Source organism: Molothrus ater, chromosome 4, assembly GCF_012460135.2.
Source record: "Molothrus ater isolate BHLD 08-10-18 breed brown headed cowbird chromosome 4, BPBGC_Mater_1.1, whole genome shotgun sequence".
NCBI lineage: Eukaryota > Metazoa > Chordata > Aves > Passeriformes > Icteridae > Molothrus > Molothrus ater.
Window position 1 is genome coordinate 11,656,477 of NC_050481.2, and position 21,107 is coordinate 11,677,583.

General features: G+C 40.9%; 1 protein-coding gene across 35 annotated transcripts in view; it reads left to right on the forward strand.

The window, feature by feature from the left end:
- ANK2 (ankyrin 2) overlaps positions 1 to 21,107 on the forward strand; it is a 277,320-nt gene that overhangs the window by 143,296 nt on the left and 112,917 nt on the right. For all 35 annotated transcript variants that reach the window (XM_054514480.1, XM_054514483.1, XM_054514482.1 and 32 more), the window contains one exon: positions 16,392 to 16,493. In XM_054514480.1, coding sequence (XP_054370455.1) covers positions 16,392 to 16,493 — 102 coding nt within the window. The remainder of the gene's footprint in view (positions 1 to 16,391; positions 16,494 to 21,107) is intronic.

The window sequence follows — 21,107 nt, forward strand, 5'->3', positions numbered from 1 at the left end:
TGCCACGGGAGGATATAACAACCATGAAATATTCAAAGAATGCCTTAGTTCTGTTGAAATGAGCAAAAAAGCTATTTTGGGCATGAGAAGTGATAATTTACTTTATAGCTATGTTGGCATGGGTGGGCCAGAGCTGCATCTTAGCCCTTTACCCTCAGGCTAATGTTGAATATTTCTCTGTGCATTGATTATTAGTGATTAGTCAACAATGCCTGTAAGATTTCCCTTGTGTTACTCAGTGTTTCGTGTTAACGTTTGCCTTTCATTGCCCATGAGGTGGAACCAAGCCTGAGAAAGAAAATAAATATCAGCTGCAGTTTTTGTGAGAAAAATAGGTGATGCATAAACTCCTGTGCCTGTGAGGGCATCTCTATGAAATCTGGGGTTGTTTTTGCCTTCTTGTGCCACACCTGTCATCCAAAAGCTCCTGTATCTGTAAAGTAAGGATTTGTTTTATCTGTGGAATGCTGGAGGCTCAGGTGCCTTTTTGTATTTATTTCATACTTTCCTATCCATGAAAGAATTTTTTCAGGATCTGTAGGATCCAATGCCAACAGGATCTGTAGCTGCAGAGATTAAACCTCAGGTTATCTTATTCCTTTTTTTCATAGTGGCTAAAATATATATGGTGCCACTTGGATTAAGAGCTGTCCAGAGAGGATCATTAGGCTTAATGTGTCAAATGATTCACCATCAAAAGCAGAGCAAGTCTTCTATAAATGGCACAAAATAGATTTTTGCAATTGATTGGACTCAAAATATTTAAGCCAAAGAGGATTTTTTTTTGCTAGGTTCTCTGGAGCAGACAATGGCCCCTTTGTAAAGGCTGCTTAGGCTTTGGGAATTGCTTATTGTCGTCCCTCTAACCAGAGGAAGAAAAGGCTGAGTTTTTGGGAAATAGTGATCTCATCAGTGACATTGTTGTAAAGCATAAAGGTGGACATAAATGATATCAAGTCATGACTCATCAGAGTTTGTCTACATGAGCTCAAGATCTGACCCAAAATAATTGCTGGAAGCAAGTGAGCTGTGTTGTACTTGACCTTCCCATAGAAAAACCCCCAGGAGAGAAAGACTTCAAATCATTTCAAAGTTCAGGAGATCTAGAAGTATATCAGTCCCAGTGCAGTCTCTTTTCTCTCTTTTTTTTTTTTTTTTAATTACTATATTTAACCATACAAGTGTCATGGGGAATGGCTCTCCGGGGAGAGATTTAACAATAATATAAGTGGGGATTTATGTTGCTAACAGTTGTTTTTTGCCTTGGTACGTAGAACTCTTCTCTCTACATTTTTGCTGGGGTTTTTTTCCCTTTTACTAGTAATGGTAAAAAAATGATAAACATTTATCCTGGCAGCAGAGCAGTTTTGCTTCTGTTGCTGCCTACCTGGGTGTGTGTGACTGTCCTTCTGTCCTTAGTCCTGTTTTATCTTACAATACTCAAGCTGTGCCATTCCTGGGCTGTGGAATGGTATCCCATCAAATGAAGTCTCCCTCTGGAGATGAGCTTGCAGCTTGGATTTCACTGCTTCTCACTTGTTGGTCTTTGAGGTCTTGGCTGGGATTTTGCAAGTCACTGCAAAGCAGTGGGTTTGTAGCACACTGCTTTTTTTGATGGCCAGTAGTAACAAACTGAGAATATCTAGCCATTGCAACATTTACTATGAGAATCTTTGGGAAAGTCACAATTCCCAAAAGTTTGCTGAAGGCTTTAGTGGTTTGTATTGCCCTAAGGCTGACAATCATAAATGCTGCAGGCTTAGAAACACTCAGAGCAGAATGTTTTCCCCATTTGGGGGGAAAAGAGGGACCCTGCCTTAGCACCAGTTCTTCAATACATGGGATACTCTGCTCTCTTTCTTACAGACACTTTAAATTCAATTTCTGAAGGTTTCCTAGGTCAGGGAGTAATCGAGGTTTGGAGTTAGTGCTGTGAAAAGGTCTCTTGGGCTGCTGAGGAGGGCTGAGGTGCTTTGGCGTGAGCTCTGTGCCTGCCAACTGTGCCTCTGGGTTTGGTTTCCTCACTGCTGCTGCCTGGGGTGGGTTTGCAGCCCTACCAAGACAGCAAGGAGCATGGAAATGCAGAGATACAGCACCATGTTCCCCCACACAGGCTTCCCTCCAACATGCACTTTGTTAGGATATCATGCCCTGGGTCTGGCAGGACATGAACATGTTCGCTTTCTGAGCAATTTGCCCTACAGTCTTGGGGCACTTGGACAAACAATAGTAATATTGTTGAAAGGCTCTGGCAGGAAGCTTCTCCACTGTTCTCCCTCTGATGGCTTCACAGATTGTTGCTTTCCACAGGCAGCATTTCCCAGGAATGCCTCTTACTCAAGTTTTCCACCCTTTCCCCTGGAGTGGTGCCTTATGTTTTCCAGTAAGTTATTTGCATATTAAATAGCTTGCCCTATCCAGAGATTTGTAGTTCCAGTTTATTTTGGAACCTTGGTTAGATGAACTTTGGTCCAGTCAAGCATTAGGTGGGACTCCTTCTTCCATCCTTTTATTTTGATAACTAAATTAAGAAGTTCTGGCAGTATGTACATACCTTTTTATTGTCACGGGGTAATGCTTTGGAAGAGCTGAAGGGACTCGTTACCAGCTAATTATGGGCAAGCGAGCCTTGCACAAACATTCTGGAATAGTTGCCAAGTGCTGGCAAACATGTCAAAAGGGCAAAAGCAACAATTTTAACTATTCTGCGCAAGTGTCTATCCAGCATGTATCCATCACTGCACCTGAGGTGATCCATCCTGGAGTATTCATTAGCAAGAAACAATTACAGAGCCCCTTAAAATCTCCTCAGGATAATTAGCAAAAAAGAGAACCCCATCAATAGTGGGGGGCTGGGGGCAGCTGGGTCTCTTGGATCATAACTGGTGCTGCTGTGGGGAGGAACTGGGTGGGAATCAATTGGCTGCCATGGACAGCTGCCGGCTGACGTGCGCTGCCATACTGGCTACTAATTGAAACTCAAAGGGAAAAGAATTGGCTGGTTGTTGCAATTCTTTGAGGATCTCTCTGTTTCTGAGGAATCTGGGGCTTAAGTTTTCAAATAGATGCCCAACTCTGCTGGGCTTGGATGTGCAGGGTGGTATATTCTACAGGGCTTTGGTATCTGCAGACACTTTGTCCCTTCTGCCTCTGCTATCCCCAGCTGGTCATGTTTGAAAACTGCCAATTAATTCTCAACTATCTTTTCCTTTTTGTTTTGTTTGGGTTTTGGTGGTGTGGTGTCAGTGTTTTTTAATTCTGCTCTGAGCATCTTCTGGATAAGAGGTAGATTCCAACATGCAATCCTGAGCATTGTTTTTAGCCTAATGGGTGCAAGCATGATAAGTAATAAGTGGGATTGTTCTTATTTTCCTTTGGGGTGTTTTGTTTGTTTGTTTGGGATTTTTCCTTGGCTTTTAATCATAACTATTCTAAAAGATTAACACCAACCTTAAACCAAATTGATAATAAAAATCCCAAACATGGCATAGATGAGAGCAAAAGTGATCTAACAACAGATATTGTCCTTTTTGGATACATTTGAGCTCATTTGAAATCATACCCAGGGGACATATCAATCCAAAGCAAGCTCATCACACTTATTGGCTACATCAACATGAAATACCGTGTGAATCACTGAAATCAAATGGTCATGAGATCTGTGCTCATCCACTTTGTCTTGGTTGGTAAATATCAAGTAGATGTTGAATAATAGATTTGAATAAATCATATTCTTGTGTTGGAAACTCAGACGGCATTGGTGACATTCTGAAATTCAGTGCTTTATGTAAGCACAGTGAGACCAAGCAGGGCAGGGAAAAAATCAAACCATTGAAAGGCACGCAGCTGGGTAACTCAATAACCCGTGTATGCAGGGCATTCCACCCAGCGGGACTTTAACTCTGCGAGCTGGGCCGTCCGGCTTCGTGCTGGAGAGCCGTCCCCCGGCCCACCCCACGCCATTGACATGCATAGCTGGCCTGGTAGGTGTAAAAATAGCCGGGCAGCGCCTGAATTGGAAATGGTCACCGAGCGCTGCCTGCAGTTGCTGGGGTTTCGGGTTCTGCGGGACTCGGCTCGGCGGGCCCGGGAGCAGTGGCCGAGGAGCGGAGCACAGGCGGGACCCCCCTCCCGGCCGGTCCTCCGGGAGTGCCGGGCACCCGCTGCGGGGCCAGAGCCGTCCCCCTGCTCCGAGGGAGCAGAAGAACTGATATGGGCAATGCACCCATTTGCCAGGCTTGTCATTCAGAGAAGGGCTTAAGGACACAGGGGAACATACAGGACTTGGATAGAACTCCCGATTATTATGGATACAACAGTGAAGAAAGCAAAGAGCCTGAAGCCCTGGTAAGTTTGGCTGAAGAAAACAGGAATCACCGGGAAAAATTCAGATCAGGGTTGTGCATGTTGCATTTGCGAAGGATGGCTTTGCTCACAACCTTACAGGATAGCTTGCAGTACTGAGGGGTCTGCTAAACTTGTCCATGCAGAAGCTTTGCTTTGCTGCCCTGACTGTGATTAAAAAGCAGCTGTCGCTGAGCTGTGCAGTGGCTTCAAAGCATTGTCAGCTACCAGGAGGTTGAGGTATGTGAAGAGAGAACCCTGTGGGTGAAACAAGCCCTGCAATGAATGGATGTTATCCAGTTATCATGGTTTGCACAACTGCTAGAAATGATCCTGTATTGATATTTCTCCAAACTTGTAGTCAGTAGTTTACTTTTGAGCTGCTGCCTGCCCACTGCATATTGTTTTCTGTGTGCAATCGAGACAGACCCACACAGATCCTCATGTAGATGAGGGTTACAGTGAGTGGGACCAGGCACAGGCAAGAGGTCACACTTATGGCACTAATGTCAGCATTTGTGCAGCAAACCAGAAGAAAATCATTAAGATGTGAATGCTTGCAGTATCTATGGCAAATGAAGTGTCTCTTCTCTCTTTTTCCCTTTATTTCTCAGTCTGAGAAATTCATTAAGGGGTTATTTCTTTCCAAATTGCCAATGGAAGTATATTGTGTCAAAACTTCTGGCAGCATAGGAAGAGCAGTAAACCTTCAGTGTCAGTGTATCCAAATCTCATGTTCTCTGCAGCTGATGTATACTAGAATTGGTCTGTCTGACCTGGTGCTTTGCACATGCCTCAGTTACTGCAGTGCAGCACAGAAGAACAGGAGAGCTGAGTTCCAGTGTTTGTAGGGGAAGAGGAGACCCAAGGCACTCCCAGCAGCAGCTCACAAGGAGTTTTGCATGTCCCAGAAAACACTTTTGATGATGTGTTGAATTTCTGGTAGCACATTTTTTTGGCTGGATTTTTCTGAACAGTTTTATGTTGTATTTCACTGACAACACAGCTGGACCCATTCTTCAGAGAATCACAAAATGGTGATTGGAAGGAACCTTAAAAATCATCTAGTTCCAAACCCTCTGAAATAAAACTTTTTTCAGGCTAAAACATGAAAGTAACCTACTTCTTAGGATACAGAGGATCCAGACAGTTTTTTTTTTTCTCCTACCAAGCAGTTTTTGGTTGAATTAACAAATAATCTCCAGCGTTTGTGATGGGAAACATGCAGTCAGGTGGAGTGCCAGTGGGATTTCTTGGGCTGTTGGGGAGGATGGGCCTGCCTCCACTGCTGAGGGTAGTTTCAGTGGGCATGAGAGGATCTCCCTGAAGCTGTTAGCAAAGGTATGGAAGCCCCTGTGACACAAATAAGCAAACTGAAACAACTCTCCCGGCACGTCCAGCCTCTGAGCTGCCCTTCGGCATAAGGTCAGCCCTCAAAGGAGGCAGGAGTGAGCAGCATGTGATCTTTGAGGCTTTTCCTTTTTATTTTTCTGGATACTTTTCATTCAGCCTACCCAGCTTTTCAGAGCAGGCAGAGATCAGGCACTTTGATAATGTCTTTGATGTGTTCAATCATAAGATCTTGGCTTTATGTGACCCTGGCCAAGTTTCTTTAGAATCTCTGTCTTGGGGACTGGCCAAGGGACTGGCCAAGTTTCTTTAGAAATGTCCGTCTTGATTCAGGTTTACAGTGCTTGGGGGATTACAAAAGAAAGTTCCTGTATTTCCCTCAGAATGTTTGCAGTCTCTTATCATCCTTATGAATCTGTACAAAAAAAAGTTGGAAGAGGAAGAGGTGTCTCTATATTAGAAATGTCAGTAAAGCTTTGTTCTGCAGGGAGAAATCGTGTATCTATTTTTTTCCCCTGAACAGGAATATGGTATCCAGCACAGTACCCTGTTAGCTATTATAGATTTCCTCTGCTTTTATATAACTGTAGCCATGCTCTCTGTCTTGGCTCATTAAAAAGAGTTGCCACATCAAGCTGAATACGATGGCTCCAGGAGCCCTGTAGCAGATACGAGGTTCAGAACAATTCAGCTGATATTCAGCCAACTCAGATGGCAAAATTGCTTTGCTAATCTAATCTTGTCTAACCTAAGAATCAAATGCAATCTGCTGCTTCAGAACCAGGTATTTCAGATTGCCTGGGACAGACTGCTCTCTGAGTTGCAGCACAGGATTTTCCTACTGCAGCATTCATAGGAGCTTCTCCTCCCTGCTCAAGGCAGTGGATTTGGCGAGGTGGATTTTAACATCATTGTTGTTTTTCTGCAGGTGAAGTTAGGTGAAACTGGTACCTCTCTCTGCTGGCCAGAGCTGAGTTGTTCAAGGTCTAGGTCTAGGATTACAAGGTTCTTCATTTACTGCTTGAGTGTTCCTTTTACCTCTCTGTACAAGTAAGATCTGTGTGATGAGTCTCACTGAATTAGCAACTGTGGTAACACCATTTATTTACAGCTATTTTAGCCCATCTCAAAGCAGCATGAAATGATTTTTTCTGTTTTATGGAACCAGTACATTTGAATCGATGGGCGATCAGTTAATGGTGTTTGGGTGGGTAGAGCAGTTTGACCCTTTAGCACAGATGGTATTCACACATTTCTTTATTAGGAAATGTCACTTTGGCCATAGGGAATGAAAAATTGAGAGTGGTAGGATTATCTGTCAACAGTCTGTCATAAACTTCACTTACAGCCTGGATTTTTGTTAAGCCTGGTTATTATCCCGCTAGATAAGGTTTGGAGTGGCATCCTAATTCTTTCTAGAGGTGTTCTAGCATTATTACCTCTGTTTAGGAAGATCATCAGTAATGGAAACTTGCCATGGAAACCATTTAGATGCCTGCCAAGTTCTACAGTTGTTACCAGCACCTCAACATCTCAATATATGGTATCCAGAGGCTCCTAAATATTTTTCCTTCCTTTAATATTATTCAGTTCCCCTAGAGGAGATCTTGGTTTCATATCAAGTATTTAAGAGACTTGAGTAAATGCGTGTGTCAACTAGGAGAACCAAGACTAATCCTGGGGATCTTCTGAAGGTATCCCAAATCCTTACCATTTCAGGATATGACTAAATGATTCTTTGTCTCAAATTTCAGCACAAGAAATGTTCCCATTAAACAAAAGGATTATGTATTTCTGCTTTTTAGCTAATTAAGAGATTTCTAGCTTTTAGGATTAATCAAACTAGAAAATCTTTGATTCTCAAAGCCCAAATCCTGTGATGTGCTTGGTTTGTTGTTTTTCAGAATGGTTTCTGATTTTTTTTTCTCTTTCTTCTTTTTTAAATGCAAAGATTATGTTTCCCAGGTACATTTGAGAGTCTGTTTTTTAGACTCATGCCGATGATAATTCAGACACCCACTCATGGTTTCCAAGCTGGGATTTATAGCAAGAAGTTTGTTTTGGAGAAGATGAATAGCCCAGGGGAAGGACAGGGATTACACATGCCTCAAGTTCTGCTAGTACTGATGCACTGTCCCTTGTTAGAACCCTGCTAACTGATGTTCCTTTTACTGTAAAATCAGCATGGATTAAAATAACATCTGTCATTTTGAGTACTGCCTTTGGAAGGGACATGCAGCTGGGGAAAAGATTTTATTCCATTCTTTTCCATAGAAAGCTATGCAGTTTTGCCTCACAAATCCTTCATTGACACAGTACAATCGGCAGCCAGGCCAGTATGGCAAGTTAATGAACAGAGTGGGAGGACTCCTACAGAAGTCTGAGGCAGCTAAGGATCATAAAAGGTTTATAGAAGGCATTTGCTTCTTGGCTTGAGGAAGGGGTGATTTTACATTAGTTTTCTCTTCCTCTTCTGTTGCTACTGTATTTGCCAATGTTGGACCAAATTCAGAAACAAGGTTAAGTGTGTATTTAAACCCTCCCTTTAGCAAATAACTTAAATCTATTTAGTTTGAGATCAATTAGACTTAAAGATGTGGTAAAAATTAAGCATAGTTTAAAGTGGTTTTCCAAAATATACCTTTCTTCTTTTCCTGGTTAAAAACAAAGCCAAACTGATCAGGCATTTGTGCATTCCAGCAGAGAGAAAAGAGTGGCTGGATGGTATCCTGCAAGCTCTGGAATTTCACAGAGTTGGCAAGAGAGTCAAAGGTGTCAAAATTTAACAAGCAGCCTAAAATTAAAGTAATTCCCTCTGAATAATTAAGAATTTTCCTATCAGTAACAAGAGATGGAATAGCTGAAGCCTGGCTTTTCCACTAGTAAAAATTAGAAGTGTCTATCAGCATTACCAATTGTTCAGTTGTGTCTGTTTGGAGCAATCTTGGAGCAGGAACTGGTGTTCAGCCCAGGTTACCTGGGCAGTTTCCTCCTTCTCCTTATGTTGCTCAAAAATATGTTTGTTGGGATTGTGTAGCAGCAATAAAAATTTTCTTAAATTTCAAATGCAGCTTTCTGAGAACAGTCTCATAAAAAGATATGAAACTGCCACAGAACTGTTTTATGCAAATCTTGAAACCACCGGAAGTTGATGAATATATATATCTTGGATTTGTAATACATTTTTTATTTATAATGTGCATAAATCATAAATCACTTAACCTAGTTTATTTTCTCAGCTTCTTTTTTTGCCATAGTTCTTTCCATCTCCAGTCATACCAATGAAAGCAATTTCTTGAGGACACTCTAAATCTTGAATCTTGCTGCATGCAGTGTTTCCTTTGGGTTGCAGCCTCTTTGTCTGACACAAGAAAGCTTTTACCAAGATGTATAATAAATGCAAACAGCATTACCCTTCCCACCTGCTCTGGCAATGAGTGATTTGGGCTCCCACACATCCCTTAGCAGAGACAATATTCATTCTGAGGAATGCAGCCCATACTGGAAGGAAGCTGGTCAATGCCATCCCAGGTTTCTGGGTCAGGGAATAATTTTTTATGTTTAAAAATATTTTGATTTGAAATCAAGAATTGTTTGAATCCTGGATCATTTGTAGTGTATAACACAAAAGCGTTCTTTCTTCTTGTACCTCTTTCACCCACTTGTTATTACAAAATATTTTTGCTGAAAATATCCACAGTCTTCATGGCAAAGTGTGGGGTCACATCTGCAATGTCTGTAACAGCGTGGTGAGGGCATCTCCAGCCACAGCTCTAGCTCAGTGCCAGAAGAAGTGGCAACCGTGCCAGCTTTTCCATATCCTTCATGATGTTCTACGATTAATTTGCCTAAGTAGTCCAAGCACCTTAAATTATTCAGGTTCATAATACGTGCTTTAAAGAATATTTTTATTTTTCTGATTTATAACCATCAATATCAACCTAGAGAGACAGACCTTTGACATTTTAAAATAATTCATTACTAGATACTATTAGCTCCATCTTGGCAGAGAATATTTAATTTGTTAGAGATCTCTTACCTTTGAAATCTGATCTTCCTCTTCACATCTCACAAATCCTGGGATTCTTCTTAACAAATATTAGTTTCTTGTAAGGCCAGTTGTGTCTTTTTCCTGGATAAGAACTTGCTCTAGATTATGAGAACATGATGTTTGTTCAGTGAAAGCTATTATTTTACAATTGTGGGATTTTCAGTTCAACTATTCATGAAAAAATTGCATACAAACAAAGGTACACAGCAGGATGAATCTGATCTGAAATGCCTGTACATGGTTGAATGGCAAAAGCTGAGTGATAAAAATTCTTGTTTTCATATTGAAATAAGAAAATCTGGCCCATTGTTTATCCAGGAATTTAGACACAGAAATTTCTTTAGGATCTGTGATTTAATCTGTCTTCCTTCATTGCTCCCAGTAAATGAATGAAAACATACATTTTTATGGGCAAAGGAAGTGGCTTTGAAAGCAAAACACTGTTGTATTTCTTTTCTTTCAGAAGATTAATGTTACTTCATTAAGGGCTGGGAAAATATGTGTCCATTATAGCTGTTATTATCTCATTTAAGTCATTTATCAGTGTTAAATTACTGAGCCTGTGCCGTTGCAAGTGGAATATTTAGCTCTCATTATGGTATGTATATCAGAACTGCAGGCTCAGCCTCTGCTCTGGGGGTCTAATTAAAAGCTAAACATATAAGAAACCCTTTGCCTCTTTGCAGTCACTGCTCCATATTCTAGTGTGATGCCCTTTGGAGATCAGCAGCACTTTCAGCTGAATAAAAAAAAAAATCAGTGTACGGTAGATAAAATGTGAGCCACTGATAAACTTGCTGGCAAGTTTTGCAGAAAGTATTCCATGAGGAAAAGCGTTTTATTTGAATTCCCAACTTTTGCATCTGAATGCTGGTATGGAGGAAGATTCCTTAATGGGCAAAAATCCGTATGTGAGGAGTGAGTTGGGTAACGGTAACACCTGGTCTGTGCCACTTTTAGAGTTGCACCCAATTAAATGATGGCTGGTTGGAACAGATGGTTCCTGAAATCAGAGAATAGCCAAGCCAACTGGGACAAAATTTAGTGGTTGTCTCAAGGATGGGAGCTTAAACTGGCACATTAGAAAGGAGGGAATAAAAAAAAGAAAAATATGTGCTCGCATACCTGTTATTTTTCCATTTGCATCTTTAAGTACTGAATAGCATCAAGAAACCATGAAAATTTAAGTTTAGAAGGTGCAACTTTCCTTCTGCCATGAGCTGAATTCTCAACTCCAGGCATTCCCTGGATATACTCACATGATGAGCCAGCAGTCGGTTAGGAGCTTCTTAATGAGGAAGAGTTCAGAAGCTATCAGCATTTTGCTAATTATAGAAACAGCTGTTGTACAAACAGTGCCTCACAACTCTGGACTTTTTAAATGGCATTAACACTGTCACCTACCCCTGCCATATTGATTAATTGTGGCTTAACGCTGGCTTTACCTGCAATGATAGCATAGGATTCACTTGAACATCGAAGGTTTTTTAACCAACAACAATTTGAGTTTTGAGGTTTTTTATTTATGTAAAGCAGGTTTTTCTCATGTACTGTTCAGGGGCAATACCTTCAAAAGTTACAGCTGAGTAAATTTTTCTCCATAAAATCAAAGCAGTGCATTCCCAAGCCCATGCTTGAAATGTAAGACGGGAAAGGATTATTGCCACTCAGATGCACATTGTAATATACAAACAATACACCTTAATTTAACCTATTTGGACATTAGGCTTGAGTTTTGAATTATCTTTTTGCCAGCATTCCATTTACAAACTGTGTTTAGTAGATGAGAAATATTCGGAGGCCCATAGTGCTGGATTGTGTTCTCTCACAGAGATATTTCTGATTTTGGACTGGGGTCATTCAACTTACTTGGATGGGGAAAAACCCAAATCCAGCCTGCAGGAATAGTTTTTCTGCAGAAACAATTTAAAACAAATACTTGTTGGATAATGTTATGATGAAAGCTATCCTTTGAAAACTGAAGCCTTCTACTCCCCCAGTCTTTCCTGCTTATGCATGAAGCTGGTTTTCACTAGCAAATTTGAATATTTTATGGATTTGGTACAGCATATGATTTCAGGATTTATTTTTGCACTTCTCTCTAAAATGTCTTTGAGAAACAGGCTGTGTGCAGTAAGTGATGTGGTACATAATGCAATAGAAAGGGCAGCTGGAGTGGGGACAGAGGAACCAGAAGGGAAGGTCTATTTGATTAAAATACTAATTTCCATATATGATTTATTTGCTGAGATTCCCTGAAATATATGTTTCAAACTCAGGTTAAATTGCAGCAATGTAATTAGCAAGAAAGAGGGAGAATCCACAATCATATATTCATATAGTCACTTGATCATTTCTTGTATTTCCTTATGCAATATCTGACAGCTAGGTAGTTATAAAGAAATGTTTGTGTCCATGCTGTGAGTGTACTTATATTGATGTTTTTCACATTGCAGTTTATTTGTTCCTAGTGATCTGACAATTCTTATTTATAGCTGGAATTACCTATCATCGGTCAAAAGTTCATAAGAAAAGTTAAAAGATAGGAGACATCTATAATGTCCAGTAAAACCAAATATTCCCAAAAGTCATAGGTTTAGGAATGCACCTTTAGTGTCATCTAGTTCCACGTCCTGTCACAGGCAGGGGCACCTTCCACTGTCCCAGGTTGCTCCAAACCCTGTCCAACTGGCTTTGCACATTTCCAGGGATGGGGCAGGCACAGCTTCTCCAGGCAACCTGTGCCAGGGCCTCATCGCCCTAACAGGGAACAATCTCTTATGTTACCTAATATAAATTTACCTTTGTATCTATATTGTGTATTAGGATTGCATTGCAAACATAATTTCTTTTTCAAAAAGTAGTTAGTGAGGACTTGTGATGCTCTGTCACTGTGTATGTATTGAGAGCAGTACATTAGAAAAAGCTGGTTAAATCCACATGTGGTGATTTCAACCCATACTATAAAATACCATCTCAGTATTTTCTAATCCCTCACACCATATTCTTATATCATGTTTATAATGTATTGATTTGACTGACCTTAGGGCCTGCATGTACACAGCGTGAACCTTAATTCTGGCTGCCTGGGCTGAGGGTGGAGGGCAGAGCTGCCAGCTGGGACTTTGCACATTAACGTGTTGGCTTTGGGGCTTCCCAAATTACAGGGCACTCATGTTCTTGTGCTCACATGTTGCTGCTGCTTAAGGTGAGCTCTTCTCCTGTAAACCTTTCCTTTCCTCAGTGGCAGAGTGTTTGCTTTCAAGCATGATTTGCTTGTAAAAGTGTGTAAAACTCTCAAGAAAACCGCTCAGGGGTGTGTGCTTAGGAAGAGGGGATGTGATAAATACCATATGGTGCACAGGACTCTGGGTCTGTGTTTTTGTCTTCTTTCTTGTAAAGGAAGTGCCTTCAAATGACAGTTTGTTGACAGCTTTTCTTCACCAGTCACCAAACTATAAAGATGGATATGGTGGTTTCAGTGAGAAACACTATGAGGGATGGTGAAGGGGTTATGGGGCATGAGGGCTGTGAGGGGCTTTGAGGGGCCATGAGGGGTTACAAAGGGCCATGAGGGGCTCTAAAGCACTGTGAAGGGGCTCTGAAGGGCCATGAGGGTCTCTGACAGACTTTAAGAGGCTTTAAAAGGGCTGTGAGGGGCTCTGAGGATCTCTGAGGGGCTATGAGTGGCTGTCAGGGGCTCAGAGGGTCCGTGAGGGATTCTGAGGGGCCATGAGGGGCTGTAATAGACTGTAAGGGGTTCTGAGAGGCCCTAAAGAGACTGTGAGGGGCTCTAAGGGATTGTGAGGGTCTCTAAGGAACTTTGAGAGGGTCTAAAGGGCCATGATGGACTGTGAGGTGTTCTGAGGGGCCATGAGGTGCTCTAAGGGGCCATGAGGGATTCTGAGGGGCAGTGAGGAGTTGTGAGGGATCATGAGGGGTTCTAAAGTGCCATGAGGGGCTCTGAGAGACTTTTAGGGGTTCTAAAGAGCCGTGATGGACTGTGAGGGGTTCTGAGGCTCTCTGAGGGTCCATGAGGGGCTCCGAAGGGCCATGAGGGGTTCCAAAGGGCTGTGAGGGGCCATGAGGGGCTCTGAGGGACTTTGAGAAGCACTAAAGGGTTGTGATGGACTTTGAGGGGCTCTAAAGTGCTTTGAGGGGCTCTGAGGGGCTCTAAAGGGACTGTGAGAGGCCATGAGGGGCTTGAAGGGCCATGAGGGTCTCAGAGGGACTTTGGCCCTAATTAAAGGGCCATGATGGACTGTGAAGGGCTCTGAGGGGCCATAATGGGTTCTAAAGGGCCATGAGGGGCTGTGATGGACTCTGAGGGGCTCTAAAGTGCTGTGAAGGGTTCTGAGGGGCTCTAAAGGGACTGTGAGAGGTCGTGAGGGGCTCTGAAGGGCCATGAGGGTCTCGGAGGGACTTTGGAAGGCTCTTAAAGGGCCATGATGGACTGTGAGGGATTCTGAGGGGACATGAGGGGCTCTGAGGGATTTTTGAGGGGCTGCAAGTGGTTCTGGAGGCCATGAGGGACCTTGAGGGGCTGTGAGGAGCTCAGAAGACTGTGAGGGGCTGTGTAACAAAATATTTCAAGAGATTATGGAATCCATTGGAAAAGCTGACAGATCCAGATTCATTGTCTTCTCTAACATGGTAAGACTACAGGAAACTGCTGCTGTTGTTTCTGGGGGGATTTTGTCAAAATGCATTTGAATTTGAAGTGTGCTAAAGTGAATAAATGTTTGAGAGAGTCGTGCTGACAAAAATGCTTTAAAAAAGCATTAAAAGAATGGGACAAAGGACAAATTAATGACAACCTATTGAAAAATTAGATTTGGCCAACTGGGAAGGAAAATAGATCTGAGTATTCTCAATTTCTAAGTCTTCTAATCCTTGTAACATGTTGCAGAATATTTTCAATGTTTTGTGGCCAGTCTCTTGTACTTGTATGGGAATTTATATATGAAGCATATGGACTGCTGAAATACTCTTTATGTAGACAAGAAGTTAATGTTCTGCATTATGATCATTATTCCGGTGTATGGAAAGTGTTTTGAAGTGACTGGAAGTGATGTACACTACAGTAATTTGATTATGAGGTAATAAAATTATGAATCAAGGAAATGAGAATCTGCTTGGAAAGCATTGCTTGTGTCTTGTTAGCCAGAAACAAATGACATAGAGTTGTGTGGGCTTAGCTACAATCTGAGGTCCCAGCAATAATTGAGATGTCAGCACTTCTAGCTTTTTATGTTATTCTGTGTGAAAGAAAAACAAGAAATGATTGGTTCATCCCTAAGAACCTAAAGTTGTAGGTGGTAATTTGTTACATCGTTCTTTCTTAACCTTTTAAAAGTATAAAGCTGATGATTGTAGTCTTGCTATGGTAAATGATTGTTGTAGTAGTAAAGCAGGAAAAAAATGGGGAGAAAGAAGGTAAAACGTGTATTATTGAGGGCAAAGCTGCTTTTTCCAACCTGTGTGTCCAGATTTACCCCTCATGCACTCAGATATTTGTTGTTTGTTAATGTTTTTACCAAGACATGATTTTCTTCAAAGATACTTAAATATTAAAACATAATTTGATGTCTTTATGAGCATATCCTGATCCCAGGAAAGGATGTGTTCCCAAAGACATATTTTCGTCTTGGCATGTAGCACAGTTGTAAGGAGGCTGATTTTGATGACATCCATCTGTTGCAGATTAAAATAGGTTGGAATTGGGGATTGTGAAGCGAGTGATAAGCAGGGTGACCAAAAAAAAAAAATGCATTGGAATGGATTGGGCAAGTAAAATAAGTGGCTGGAAGCGGGAGGGGTTTAGGATATTCTCATGATGAGTAGGAGTGAGTCCCAGCCCGAGGGAGTGCGGGCTGTCCTCTACCTCTGGGCTCTGTTTTGTGTCACAGACAAAGGCAAGAGGGCTGAGGTGTTCCACATTCTGTTGCTTAACAGTACATTCCACAATCTGGCTAAAAAATGAAAGCTTATTTTCATAGGATTTCTGAATCTGTTTTTTTAATGAGAGCAGGCACTTTAGGGGTGGGAATGTTTGCAGCATGATCCTGGATTTGGATACTCAGCCTTGAGTACTTCATCCGCTTTGTTCTAAGGTTAGCTACATGTGCAGTGCTGCCCACTTTGAGCATAGGTATCTAAAAATAATACATCTAAATCTGTAAATAACATCTATACACATCTATAAACAACATGCATTAATACATAAATAATACATAAAATTATATATATAAAGAGATTATATATTTATATGTAATTCTCCAGAAAACTACAGTTAGCAAGTTGATGCATTTATGTTTTTCTTGTTGACAATATCAGTTACTATGATTTATGGTTGTTTGGGTTTTTTGGGGTTTTTTTTTGTTTGGTTGGTTTTTTAGTTCTTGCTAAATTTTGAGTGCCAGCAATTATTGCTCTATTTTGCTCACTCTGACAGGTCTGCAGTTCTTTTGTGCCATTATTGTCTAATTTAAATATGCTAATTAATGCAGATACAATTCAAACTCAGTTGTTTCACAGCTGTATTCTACTGCAGCATAAAATGTGGAAACCTTTCACCACTGATGAGGTTTTCTGCTCTGGTTTAAGCAGAGGCTAATTGGAGAATTTTTTTCTTCTCTTTTTACAGTCTGACAGCAATGCAAGCTTTCTCCGAGCTGCCAGAGCTGGCAATTTGGACAAAGTAGTGGAATACCTGAAAAGTGGAATAGACATTAACACCTGTAATCAGGTAAGATATTTCATGGACACAAGCTTGCGAGAGTGAATGGTAAGAAACGTGGGCACTGTAGAGATGTGATTTATCTCTTTATCCTGCTGAATGTGACGTGCTCAGCCCATGGATTTTCCTTAGCCGTCCCACGTGAAGCTCCTGATCCCCTGAGAGCTCAGGTGTGGGAGTCTGAGGCTTCCCCTGTTGTTTTTGTGAGGTCTCAGGGAGTAGGTAAGCACTTGAGTGGTTGTAGTGGTAGCTGCCCAGATAATTCATGCCCAAGCAGATTAAAATCTTGGCAATCACCTGCACTGGCAGTGCAGTTCTGGGTACTCTCAGATGGCTAAAGGGGTAGCCATGGGCTTTCACCTTGTTTCACAAAACTAAATGTGTTGTTATCACTGGTCAATAATATCTACAACATAACATAAGAGATACTTAAATGTTGTGCTTAACATGCTGTCTCTCCTTTCAAGAAAGTTATAACTGCTGTAAAAGTACACTGTTAAAGTTTCACCATTGATGTGACTGTAATGTGACACAATGTTTTGGCTTGGCTCTTTTGTAGCTCTGTCATATAAATCCGGTTACTTTGGCTTCATAGCTTAGGGACCTACATTTGCAGCATTTATTTAAGTGACTAGAACCATCAAGTTTAATAAGACTCTAACTGTGACTTAAATATGCAAGTAAGTGTCTGCATCAATTCTGGGAAGTGTCTTGGCTTTCTAGTGAAACCACTGCAGTTTCTTTGATGGGGAATTTGACAGCTCAGGCTTTATGGTGCCCGGGTTTCCCCTAACTCTTAGCCAGATTTGATCAGAGTAACCACTAACTGGACAGTGGTTAAGCCATTTGGAAGTAAAATCCCAGAATTGTGACCACTATTTCTTTTTTTTTTTTTTTTTTTTGGGGGGGGGGAAGAAAAAAAGACTAACTGGGGAAATCAGGAGTGAAATAATCTAAAATGTTTGGTGCTATCACGTTCCCTGCTGAAGGAAAGCTGCAGATGATTAAAGAAGGCATGTGTCAAATGGAAGCTGGGGCACAGGAGTGAGAGCAGATCTGTTGGCTGTGCCAAGGAATTTAATGATGAGGAGGATAAGAGCTGGGTCTTTTCATGTTCTGCTTGTTGAAAACATACAGGAATGTTCTTGTCTTACTGTCTAGGAGAAAGTTTCCTTTAAAACACTTATTGTCAAGGAAAACTTCATTAATTTTATGGGATGTGACCTGGCAAACTTCAAGTTTCTCACTTAGGAGAGAGTAAAGCTAGACTCAAGTTCTTGTGTTCAAATAGATCCCGCAAGTTCTCCATCTTTGTTATAAGCACCAATATTAACAAACAGATTCACCCCCAGGTGAATATGATAATTATAAATAATAATGTTAATATGATAATAAATAATAATAATGATATAATAATAATATATAAATATAAAAATAAATAAAAATAAATAAATATAAAAATAATACAAAAATAAATAAATATAAAAATATAAATATATAATATATAATAATAATATAAATGAAATAATAATGATATAATAAATAATAATAATGTTAATATGATAATAAATAATAAATAATGTTAATATGATAATTACTTAGGAACATTACAAGGCTTTTTTCCCAGTGTTCATATTCTCCTGGTGGCTATGGGAGGAATATGGCAAAAGTTGCTGCAGATTTATCCTCTGTGGAAAGTGCTTCCCACCTGTAGCTGGTGACAAAGCTCCATGTAGGGGAGATCAAAGCTTTCACCATCCACTGAGCATGACCAAGCACTTCAGCTTCTGGCAGACTCCAGTTCTGGTACCATATAAAATTGCTTACAGAGGTTTTTGTAACCAAGATCCTCAGTGCTTCCAGTGATTAAGCATCACTGGTGTATTGTAAATTTTATTGGGAGTGGGAGCAAACTCCCTCTGCTAGAGGTCAGGGAATATTGAGTAAGCCATGGCAGCCTTCAAGTTATTCCTCCTCCTTTGTCTCCTCCTCAGGGTTTGGCAGGGGTGTCCACGTCATTGTGTTCCAGCTGTCTAAGGGGAGAAGCAAACACAGTCTGTGCAAAATGCAGGGGTGTGTTTTATTTTTAACAGTGAGATATCTCAAGGCTCTTTTAAAAATGGAGCTTTGTATATGCAGGGTATTTTTCCTCAGTAAAAGGCTATTTTTAGATTAGATCTCATATGAGAAAACCATACATAATGTTAAATATAAGCTTTCCTGAATGGAGAGAACACCAGGAGATTTTCTTCAGTTTCAATGTCTTTTTCTCACATCCTGAGTTTTCAGAGTGATATATCTTTATAGATAATCAAAGTATTTTCCCAGTGTAACTGTTGCCAACATATGATGGAGCTTAATGTTTCTGGATATACTGAACACAGAGTAGTTAATAAAACAATTATATAGTTATATGTTTTGTTGAATGCTACCATCATAACAAGTTCACCTATTATAGTATTGCCTACTTTAATCTGAATTCAAGCACTGTCATCTCTTCTGAAAATCATAAATCAATTCTGTTTGTTTCAGAAGAGAGTTAAAAATGTTAGGGGACAAAATTCCCCAGTTTTATGGGGGGGTCCCTTAAAAAAATCCAATTCCTGGTGTTTAATAGGATGTATAACCAATAGCAATTGTAAATATGTTTCCTTTAAAGCTGCTTTCCTATGCTACAAATGTAGTTTTTTAGAATGTGGTTACTGTTTCTAGTTAACATAGCAAGGGAAAGCTACTTGCTACTGCATCTTGTTCAAAATGTTGCTTAGCAAAACAAATGTTACACTGTGCATTTGTGCAGCCCAAGGTTCCAGCAGAAGTTAGACCCCAAACTCTGACTATTCTAGCGTTCATCAGCTGCCTGCTGATTTTTGAAACTGAATTGGGGATCCAAAGGCAACATAAAGTAACGTTTCTCCATCTTGTCTTGGGAGACCTGTCAGTTTTCAGGGTGATGTCTTGGAAGGAAAAATGTGATGGGCGTTGGCATTTGCTTTGAACAAGTCTTCTGTGCTCCTCTGTGAAGTCTAATGCCTTGAACAGATCAGGGTTCAACTATGAGGTTGGTCTGGGGGCCTCCAGCTCCAAGGCTTTTTGAATCTCTGTCAGTTTGCCTTTTGCTCTCATTTTGTTGGCTTCCTTTTAATTCAGCTGGTCTTTATTCCTTCGGTGACAGAGAGGCAGAGCACAGCTGTTAATTCCTCCCTCCCTCCTTCCAAGTGGAAAGGCACTGCCTCTCCCAGCAGTGCCAGTTATGGTCTGAAGGAGCACTGCAGCATAATGAGGTCAGCAGGACCACATTTGATGTCACTCTCTAGGTTAATTCAGTTTCTTGATTTCCTAGACTATAAAGCAACATAAAGGGAGAATTTTCACAACCTGATTATGTTTTTCTCTTTTTTTTCCCACTGTCCACTTAATTTCTTTGTGATATTTTTAGGAAGAACTTCAACAAACATTTGGACTTCAGAAAGCCATGCCCAGCTCTCTAATGTACCCTTTCCCAAATCTCTCTTGAAAAGAGGTTGCCACATGCACATTTTACTTCCCTGAGAGATTTATTCAGAGGAGAGACTTTGCAGAGCCATCTATTAAAGAGAGAAAAGTATTTGAGTTTAACAAAGACTTCTTTCTAGTTTCTGCTTCTGCTGGTAAAAGGAGTTACTGCCACCATACAGCGTTAATCACAAAAGCTTTTCAATTTTCATTGTGTTTTGAAGTTATGCTTTGCAATTGGGCTGTTATCATAGAACCTTTTCCCAACTTCCTTCAAACACTTTCTTTGCCCCATTTCTATGTTTCAAGTTCTTTGTCATTCTCACTAATTCTCACCAGCAGAAGGTGACTTGAGCTTTCTAGGACTGCCAGGTTATTGTCTGTACCTGTCAGTTAGAGCTGAGCTTAGAGGGAAGGGTGTAAAGGCCCACAGAGCACTGATTTGGCTGATTTAGAATGTCCTGTGAACTACAGGTTGATCTGATACACTGCCAAGACATAGCTTTCCATGGTGTCAATTGGCTTGGCACAATAGGGTTAGGTGGGAATGGGAGAAGCTATGGGATCTGGGTGATGTCCCAGAAGGAATAAATGGCACAGCAGGATTGATACTGAACCAGGCAGTGATGAAAGAGCTTCCATTGCATGAGGACTGCTCTGTGAGGCAACTGAATAAAAAGGCAGAGGTAGCAGGGATTTTTTCTGGGTGATTTCCAGAAAAGAGCAGTGTCAGTGTCTGTCTTATGGGGAATAAGTGTAGGCTGGTGATTTTTAGGATGTCCAAGAAACCCCTGGAGTTTTCCAGTGCAGTGAAAATACCAAGGGTGGCACTACAGGAAGTGCTGTGAGCAGTTAGTGGTACATGCACATTTGTAGCACTCCATGGGACAGAGAGCATTGACGTCTCTGCCTTGGTGGTAGAGGAGAAAGGGAATTGAGGGAATCAGGCACTGCAGGGAGGAAACACTTATAAAGAACCACCAGCTTGGAAGGCTTAGTATTAGGTTATTTTATGGGAGTTAATATCACTAAGGAGTCTCCAAAAGAATGGCAGTTATGGCATATGCAGGCTTTGTCCTTATGTGGCTCAGTTTTGCTTAGCAGACAACTAATTTCGCCCTCCCCAAC